Source organism: Morone saxatilis, unplaced genomic scaffold (assembly GCF_004916995.1).
Source record: "Morone saxatilis isolate NCDOM2014 unplaced genomic scaffold, NCSU_SB_2.0 Contig18, whole genome shotgun sequence".
NCBI lineage: Eukaryota > Metazoa > Chordata > Actinopteri > Moronidae > Morone > Morone saxatilis.
This window is the reverse complement of record NW_023339740.1, coordinates 1576754-1586570: the sequence shown is the minus strand read 5'-3', so window position 1 is coordinate 1586570 and position 9817 is coordinate 1576754. Positions and strand designations below refer to the sequence as shown.

General features: G+C 39.1%; 1 protein-coding gene across 1 annotated transcript in view; it reads left to right on the top strand.

Moving 5' to 3' along the window:
• cntn2 (contactin 2) overlaps nucleotides 1-9817 on the top strand; it is a 46713-nt gene that overhangs the window by 13757 nt on the left and 23139 nt on the right. Inside the window, exons 2-6 of the mRNA XM_035661667.1 lie at nucleotides 3037-3193; nucleotides 6995-7136; nucleotides 7427-7602; nucleotides 7779-7874; nucleotides 8545-8757. Coding sequence (XP_035517560.1) covers nucleotides 3133-3193; nucleotides 6995-7136; nucleotides 7427-7602; nucleotides 7779-7874; nucleotides 8545-8757 — 688 coding nt within the window. The 5' untranslated portion in view covers nucleotides 3037-3132. The remainder of the gene's footprint in view (nucleotides 1-3036; nucleotides 3194-6994; nucleotides 7137-7426; nucleotides 7603-7778; nucleotides 7875-8544; nucleotides 8758-9817) is intronic.

The following is a 9817-nucleotide window of genomic DNA, read 5'->3' as shown; positions in this document are numbered from 1 at the left end:
TTACATAGAATGCAGGTTTAAGATACTTCCATGGTGGCTTCACTCCAGACACAGAAGCTCTGTCCATTATATATATTGTCTATATAGGTTGCTCTAAAAAATAACAACAAGGAGCAATGTCTTGTATTACTAAAATACATTTTATTCTTCCAAAATAGCTTTGTAATTTCCTGTCTAACGTGACTTTTCAAAGTAACCTGGTTTACATACACCTACATCTACATGCACACAATCTATCATCCTCTCACAGCTTACTTTGTGGACTCACATGCAGAGCATTATCCTCCACAAATAATTAGTGTCCCTCAAGGTTGACCTTCAACCACCCAGCCTTTACATATATTTTTCCTTTATTTAAATGATATCGTGCTGCCCTAGTGTGTGTGTGGTCCTCGAGGGAGTGTGTGTTCCATCAGCAGATGTCCACATATCGAAAAAAAGCTGCATGGCCTTGGGCGGTCGTACTCCTTTATGGAGCATGAAGGTGACAGAGAGAGAGAGAGAGAGACGCATTGTTGACTGATACCAAGTGTGTCCCACAGTTTAATTGTGAATGTGAGGAGCCATTTTGGGTTTTTATTGCTTCTGCTGTCTTTAAGTGTCCCTCAGCACCTCAATGTTGTGAGATGAGGACAGCTAAGCAGCATCTTCAGATGTCTTAAAAAAAGCTTTGAAGCAGTACACTATGTTTGTTGATTACCCTGCCGGTCAGATCACCATTGGCTCCGTTGTAGGTGTAGTTTTTTAGTCGAATATACATTCAATACATTTTGTGTATTTTATTTTATTAGCGAGTATTAGATTAGCATTAGATGAGTTTCTCAGTGGTGGACAGGACACTCAGGCCACTTCAGTCAACATGGCTGCTGTGATACTATTAGTCAGTGATGTTCGAACCAGCCTTAAGGAAAAGTACCACTGTTTTCATATTTTTCTCCACACTAAAGCAGACAAACCTGAGACTTTTATTAGCAGGTAGTGAAGCTGGAGGACTGCTCGGGGGCAACCTTCTCCAAAGGCAAGAGCTGCTTTCTTACTGTTATCCCAGGCTGTGTTTCTGCTTCCTATTAGACACAGACAGAGAAAACAGATAGGTGGGCACTGGGAGGACAGCAAATCAGGCCCCGTCTGATCCAGGCTTACACTTAGCCCACGGGGATTGGCCACAGAGATTCTGTCTGCTATCACAAGTAAATGTCCAGAGCTGAAAGAAACTACAGCTTGACAGGAATTCAGAAGGGAAATGGTTCTGTTTTTCATTCGTCTTCAGGAAGGTTTTGCTGCTGAAAAACTGACTGTGAGGGGAACTTTTTCCCCCGAAGAAAATAATAAATGCAGTGGTGTGTTGTGTTGCTACATCACACATAGAATATTTTCATTTTATCGCTTTCCTTACTAACTCTAAATATGTCTTGAGGCAGAGAAAAAGTGACTTTGTGGTGGTAACTCTAAAGGCGGGATTGTATGACATAAATTCATGTTCAAATCTGCACCTTCTTTAGCTGTAGCATTAGTGCATCATTCTCCTCAGCTCTTCATCTCTTCTTAGCATTGTTTTTGTTCTCTTAGTGTCCTCAGTTTGCATTCAGATCTTTGAGTAAAGTTTTACAATGAGAACTTGACCACAATTTAATACCTCATATTTTAAATTATAAGCAAAATAAAAAGATGAGTTTAATTTCTCTGTCTAATCTTAACAAATGTATTTAGAGACCAGTTTGAAAGGTTTGATTTAGTAGGGTTGTAGGAAAATATCAAGTATTTTAGTTTTATTTTTTTTTTGATATTGTATCCATTCTCAAAAACACTATAGATTTTGTGTTTAAATTAGTTTTCTTAAAGTTAGTGTCACAATATATTGAATCGTAACCCCTGTATCGTGATGCGTATCTAATCGCTGGATTCTTGCCAATACACAGCCCTATTATCAAGTTCTGGTGCAAGGTGGAGGTAGCAAGACTGATAGTTGCATATATGTATTAAGCCCTAGACAACAGTCTAGGGCTGTACACAACATTTTTTCACAATAATTTCTATTGAAAATAATCCTCTTTTTGAAAAAAAAAATGATTCATTGATTAATTACAGGTGTTTGCCTCCCAAGTAGGAGTGCAAACTATTTATTTGACTGTTGTGAAAATGTTGTTTTTGAAAGGTTGAACTTCAACAGGTATGGACTGAAGCAGAATGTTTCATTAGATGAAAATATGCTGTGGATTTCGGGAATGATTACATCTATATTTTTTCAAAAAATTTTGACTTTGCCAAACCTCTAATAGTAGTGGCTACTAGTCTTGAGTTTAAAAAAAAGAAATGTCTTAGTGAATTTAATAGTGCATGGACTGAATTCTTCGCGTTTACCACCAATGAAAAAAATAAATAAAAAATGGACCTGTACTTGTATAGCGCCTTTCTAGTCTTCCGACCACTCAAAGCACTTTTACACTACGTGCCACCATTCACCCTTTCACAGACATTCACACAGCGATGACAAAGTCCATCGAACAGAAACTAACTCATTCATACACATTCACGACACCGATGCCTATGGCATCGGGAGCAATTTGGGATTTAGTGTCTTGCTCAAGGATACTTCAACACGTGGCAGGAGGAGCCGGGATCGAACCAACAACCTTCCGATTGGGGGACAACCCGCTCTGGCCTCTGAGCCACAGCCACCCCAATGTTGCTGGCCTACCGTATGCTTAATTATGGGATGCTTCCCCCTGGTGTACCCTAATCTTTACTCGCAATTTTAAAGGTTCAGTGTGTAACATTTAGGAGGATCTATTGTTAGAAATTGAATATAATAATCATAGGTATGTTTTCTTTAAATCCTACACACTGCACCTGTATGCATGTATGTTACTATGAACATAGGTAGGTTATTAAATTATTAGGGCATATAAAGGGCATATAAATCTTCTTAATAAAGAAGACATGGCGAATTGTTTAAATGTCTTTAAGCTAATTAATTCAATTCCTCCATAGAGATATTTTGTTCATGTAAGCAATCTTTTTCTTTTTTCTGAACAGACCCGGATTGGATGCCTCTTCTTTCTGTGAGAACAGGTTTTGATTCCATCTGCTCCTGATCTGTTTGTTATCCTGCTGTAATCCAGCTGGATCCAGATGATGAAGCGCTTACTGTGGCTGCTTGTCCTCAACTCAGTGGCCCTGAAGGAAGCTGCTGGTAAGTTCCACTGTAATACACAAAGTAAGAGTAAATGTTGGTGTTGATGATTAACATCAGAACCAGGTTTAGTTTTAACCCAAGAAAGAGTTAAAGGGTAGTTAAGGGTAGTTTAAGATTGGAACTTGGGGTTTAGATTGGGACTAAAAGTAAAACACCTTTGCATGTAACCAGTCAAATCATTAAATGATGGTCAGAGATGAGACACATCTCAACACATTGACCTTGAGTTGAGACCCACATTAGCTTTCTTTCTAATGTCTCTTTCGTTGAGGAAACACGTGTATTGTGTTGCATCTCAGCTTGTTGAACAAACAGGTTTAGATTCACTTGTTCAAAAAATCACAGTTCTGTTAGTTCTGACCTTTTTTATTCTTTCTTTAAAGGTTATATGAGATTTAAAACATTATATTTTGAATCTCAACACAGTTCACAGAACTAGACAGAGAGAGAGAGACAGAGAATGAGTTAAATGTGTGGGTGTGGTAAATCTGGGGGCCTTTAGGGCCTGTTTAAAATTTCATGGCTGTGGTTTTAGACAGCGGGTGGACGGGATTACATTTTCTTCAAGAAGACCCTTTTCCTTTTTCTCCATCGGGCCTTAGCATTGAAATACACCAATGTGATGAATGATAAATGGTTATCGTGTTGAGTTTTTGTTGGAATTAACAACCTCTGTGGTGAAGGGTGCACTTAACGCATGCTCAGTACCCCCGGGCTCACAATACAATGCAGACAATAATGCTGTTCATTGTAATCAGTGGTAAGCTCAATAATATGAATGCTCACACAGACATAAATGTGGAATCTGTCCGCACTGTTTAAATTAATATCTGCACAACATGAACTGATACGTGGATGCAGTGAAGCCGGGTAAGGCTTCAAATTATTGCTGTAGCAGCTGTAGCCATCATCAAGCTGCACTACTGAGGTGACATAGTGTCTAACTAAAGTTAACAAGTTAGTCAGTGTTCTATCACAGATATTTTAGCGTGTGTGTATGTGTGCTCTGACAAAGCTATATATACACACACTGGAAAAAACATTGCTCTGTACACACTCACAAGGTCTTGGAAGTTGCTTTTTTGCCCTCTGGCAAAAAGCCAGATGCAATATTTGAGGGAAGAAAGAAGTTTCTTTCAAATTGTGGCTGCCCATTAAAATCAATACACATTATACCTAACAGTTAGTCTGTGCAAGTGTACATAGTTTAACTCACCATCTGCTCAAAGAACATTCACACACTGCAGAATATACTTGCAGAAAGTACTGAAAAGACCAAAAGTTTACCATCCACCTGTATTAAAAATACTATTAGCCTGTCCCCCCGAAGATTTTACACACTTTACACACGACTTGTAGTTGTTAGTTCAGGCCGAGGTCGTCAAAAAGTGGTAATGATTCTGAATGATTCAAAACACGGAATAAATAACTTCCAGACTCATACAAAAACAATTCTTCTCAATCAAACCCACTAGAATTGTGTAGTTGTGTCTGTGTCTGCAGAAACCCTGCATCCCTGTAGTTTCTTATTTTGAACTGTCTTGACATTTTTGTGCATCAGCCATTTGGGCAGAGACCATGTTACATTGCTGTCTCCACCTATATGTCTCCTCTGCTCCCTGTTTGTGACATGGATGGTAGCTGCAACATAGCTGCAGGTCTGTTTGACCAAGAGCAGAATCCAGAAATATGGCTTCCTGCAGGGTTGTGCAGAGTTCACTTTTGCCAACTTTTGACAGAAAAATTATACAGATTCAAGAACAAGAATTTTAGTGTTGTTTGTTTAGTGTTGAGAGAACAGATTTACTCTCACCCTTTCCTTCTGTCCTCCTCCATCCTTCAACAGAAATACAACTCAGGTTAAAAACTCATTGTTACTGGGCCTTGGGCAGTCCCAGCAGAATTTCTGAAATGTCCTGATATGCCACTGAAATGCATAATTTTGTCACCCACACTGAATGTGACTTAGATTTTTTTTTCTCAGCTTATCTGCTCTTAAGTTCAAAGAAAAATTTATTAAATTCTCAATTATTTCCAAAGCATCATACTTGTACTCAAACACATAAATGAAACCAACGAGTATAACAATATATTGATACCTCAAAGCTGTAGCATAGGGATATCTTTCAGGAATATATCAGCCATCACTTTAAAACTTTAAACACTGTAGATATCTAAGCTAAACTAAGCTTAAACAGTCCAAGAACTGCTTTTCCAACTTTACATCAAACAAGGAAAACTTACATTCTGTGTTTGTAGCATTGTATATTTTATGCCATTTGCTGCTGGTGCAGTGTCCATGCTGAGTGAAGGTATTGTGTAATGATTAAGCTGTCTCCTCAGTGTGTCTGTGGTCAGTTTTACTCCTGCAGACAATAATGCTCTGTACGTCTGGCTTGAAAGATAGACTGCAGCTCCTTTCTGGAAACCTATGTATTGTAGAGTGGTTGCATAAGCCATTACCAGAATCTCTCCTACCACCAGGTACATCCAGAGAAAAGTTTTTTTTAACCAATTTATTAGTGGTTCAAGGATTGCTCTCTGACATTGTAAGTGCTAGACAATGCTTGTTTTTGAGGAATGGTTAAAATTACCAACGGACATTTTATGGTGTCTGGTCTAATTTTGTATGTAGATAAAGAAAGAGACAAAAAAGCAGAAGGAAATATTCTTAAGGAAAATGTGCGGTACTTATGTGGTATTTTAGTCAATTACATTTTGTAATCCTTGTATCCTGAAACTGCCTGACTTTACCTGATTACACTCTTAAAAAATGCACTTCTTCCATCTTCCATTAGACCTGCATTTGAAACCAGTTATCATAGACTATGGGGTAGGGTTATTCCTTTTTGGGCCATAAAGCATTACAGAATAAAGGAACACTGTAGCTTTTCACACTTACAATCACACTAACACACTGTACTGAAGAACATCATGAAGACTATTTCAACAATACTATTTGATCCTGGACCCATATATCCATTTAGAATCATTACATAGTTCTGTGGAAACCTAAATGTTGTATATATATTTATATTTTACTTTCCTTTTATCCACATTCATGTTTGTTGCAATGGTATATATACTGTACATTTTTATATATATTGTATCTATACCCGTATTTGACGCACAGTAAGTGACAGGAAACTACACAGACCAAGGTAAGATTGTCAAATCTTGGGTGTAAGTCAGAAGTCAGGGAGTACAAAACCTTGATAAATATGGTTAAAACATAGAAAAGACCAGTTTCTGAAATGGTCCAGTACACATCAGTACTGGCACTTCTGCTTTTTGTCCACATGAGTACCCTTACTTCTGTACTGCCACATCTGTAGAGTATGGGCGTACCCACCATTGAGGTCACCAAAGTATGGACCTCAGTATTTTTTCTCCCAATAACACAATAAAAGTTGTGAAATAATTGCCTAAAAATAACTAATTGATACTTTGATGCCCCAAAGCCCCCCTAGCAAGTCACCTTTTGGACCCCGGTATTTCTAAAACTGTTTTTTGAGGTACTAACTAAATGGATGTGGGACTGCATCTCTGTGGTAACTTAATGCTATGAAAACAGCACTTAAAATAAAAACTAAAAACATCAAAAGAATTAGGGTAAGACTTATGTTGTGTTTAGGTTTAGAGTTGTGCTGAATTAGGGTAGGCAACTTTTTTGGTCCAATTCAAGCACTGAAAAAGACTGTAAATTGTCAGGACACAACTGTAGTTCCTCACCATTGGGAAGTGTCTGGCACAGTGTTTTGTGTGTGATTAGTGTGTTGTTAAAAATTTTGTTTCCAGGTGGTGACGTGTGTGTATCGGGGCATGACAGCGGGCCCGTGTTTGAAGAACAGCCAAGCAGTTTAATTTACCCAGAGGGCCTGATTGAAGGCAAGGTGACCCTGAGCTGTCAGGCCAGAGCCAGTCCAGCTGCTTCCTACAGGTGGGTAACATACACACACACACACGCGCGCGCACACACACACACACACAGGCTGTGTTGTGTCTCTTCTTTGATTCAAAGAGGACTGAGCTTCATCACAAAGATTAAGCTCATTGAGACCAAAGCTAATGTCACATTCTGGAACTTTGGGAAAATTTACAAGTCTACTCCTGAGTTCCATTAAAATTGACAAATCGGTAAAAACCAGGGGAAACCTTGTGGAAGTTACACAAAACATACCCGAGTTTACAAGTTGTGATATATACGTCTGATATACGTTTGTCTTGCAGATGGCTTGTGAATGGCACAGAGGTCCCGCTGGGTTTGGACCTGCGCTACACCCTGGTGGCCGGAAATCTAGTGATCAGCAGCCCCGAATCTATTCGTGACACAGGCTCTTATCAGTGTCTGGCCATCAACCGCTGTGGCACCATCATCAGCCGAGCAGCTAACCTAAAATTTGGCTGTGAGTGAGAAAATAAGGCCTTTCAACCTTTTGACCTGTTTGAGCTGCCTGAGTGGGTCTCTGTGGCGGAGATAGAAGACATCTATATCTCCACAACTGTACTTACTATCAACTGTCTATTATGGCTGCTTCTGTTACAATAATCTTTTTTTCCATTACTTGCTCTTTTTCTCCAGACCTCAATGACTTCCCTCCGGACAGCAGGAGTCCTCAAACAGCATATGAGGGCATAGGAACTTTCCTGGCCTGCCAGCCCCCACCACATTACCCAGGTATCCACTGTATTGCAAGGTTACTACGTGTCCTGGAAAACCAAACACATATCAGACTAGTTATTAGGGGTGTTAAAAAATAGCGATACACTTTACACGAGTATCGCAATATTTTGTTTTGTGATATTGTCTCAATTCTCAAATGCACTGTATTGATTTTTGTGTTTGAACTTCTAAATCCTACATAGCAATGTTGAGGACTAGGATGTTCGATGTCACAGGGACTTTATTTGGTGGCGTGTTCTTTATTCTATGACAGTTTTCCTGAAATTATATATATTTTTTAATCACAATATATGGCAGTATATTGAATTGTAACCCCTGTATTATGATTTCTATCATATTGATCATTGCAAATAAACAGTCCAACTCGATATTTAGTATTTTAAACCACCTGGAAAATGAAAGAAACTGTTAAATACCATAGAATGCAATGTGCTGTCAGCTGGAAAATTATTTTCACTTCCATATAGTTTTCTTTCACTGAGAACTGTCATAAAACCAGCAGCAGGTAATAAAGGGGGATAGCAGGTCGGTGTTTTAAATAAGAAGTTATTAACCTTTGAAATAAGGGTGACTCTGCTGACTGTTTTAATACTGAAATCTGAGCACTAGCAGGATGGCATGATGGCTAAATAACATGATTTGCACCGACCTTTCCTCTCTTTAGCTCTCTCCTATCGCTGGCTAATCAACGAATTTCCCAACTTCATCAAGAAGGACGATGGCCGCTGGTTCGTGTCCCAGGTATCGGGGAACTTGTATGTGGCCAAAGCAGAGCCCAATGACACTGGGAACTACTTCTGCTTCACCACCATCAACATGGACATCAGCACCAAGAGCACATTCAGCAAGGCCAACCAGCTCACTGTGCTCCCTGACGGTATGATGGTTTTGCAGCTGCATGACTGGTCTACTAGCAGCACATATAGCTAAATATGAAATAGAGGACAGAGGGATATCTGAGAAGATTTGGCATGGTGTTAATTTTATTAGTGTCTTAAGTTAGTAACTTAGAAGAAGTAATAGAGGAACTGAGCTATTTAGCAACCCAGTGGTTATTAAACCTACTACAAGGAGTTTTTAACTGGTTATGAACAAACAACAAAACATCAGGGAGAAGACTGACTATTTTCATATAGTTTTTAATGTCTGTCACTGGGTCAGATTCCCTTGAAATCAAGGAAACAAGGCAGTAGAAACACTACCACTTTTGTCCACAGGGGCCGCCAGAATCAACACAAAATTAAAGGTCCATGTGCAGACTTTTATTAGGCCTGGTTGTCCTGGAATGTTTTGTGTATATAGTTGGATCACATACACAATTCAGTCAATACTCAACAGCTACTGAGGATTGATACCCAGGCCTAATGTGAATGTTAGTGTACTACAGTAATCTGTTACTGTTACAGCTCTACCGTTCATTCCACCCCATGATATAATGCTGAATGGGACACCCAAGATACTCACAGTTTAGCTACAGACCTTTTTCACAACAGCCATTTTAAAATGTAATAGCAGAATAAACACAGCTGTTGCCAATGATACTAATCAAGTTCAGTTCCAAAATGGCTACTGTGAAAAAGGGGGGCCTTGCTTAGGAGAAGTTCCGGAGAACTTAACATGTCCTCAAAATTTCATTGGTTCCATTATTGTTGGAACAAGTTGAAAACTTGGCCAGGACTAGAAGCAGACACTAGAGGAAAGGTCAGGTGATCACCAAAATCAGTAGTAACCTTTCTCTGGGGATCATGGATATGAACCAAGTTCTTTGCTATCTTGCCAGTATATGTGCACTGGTTTCTACATCACACTATACAAGTTGCTTACTTTGTTTGTAATGCCACAAATCCCGATGGTAGGCCCCGCCCCTTAAAATCAGATGTTCAATGAGCACAGAGAAACTTTCCACTTTTAGCAGATGAATGTGAAAACATTCTTCT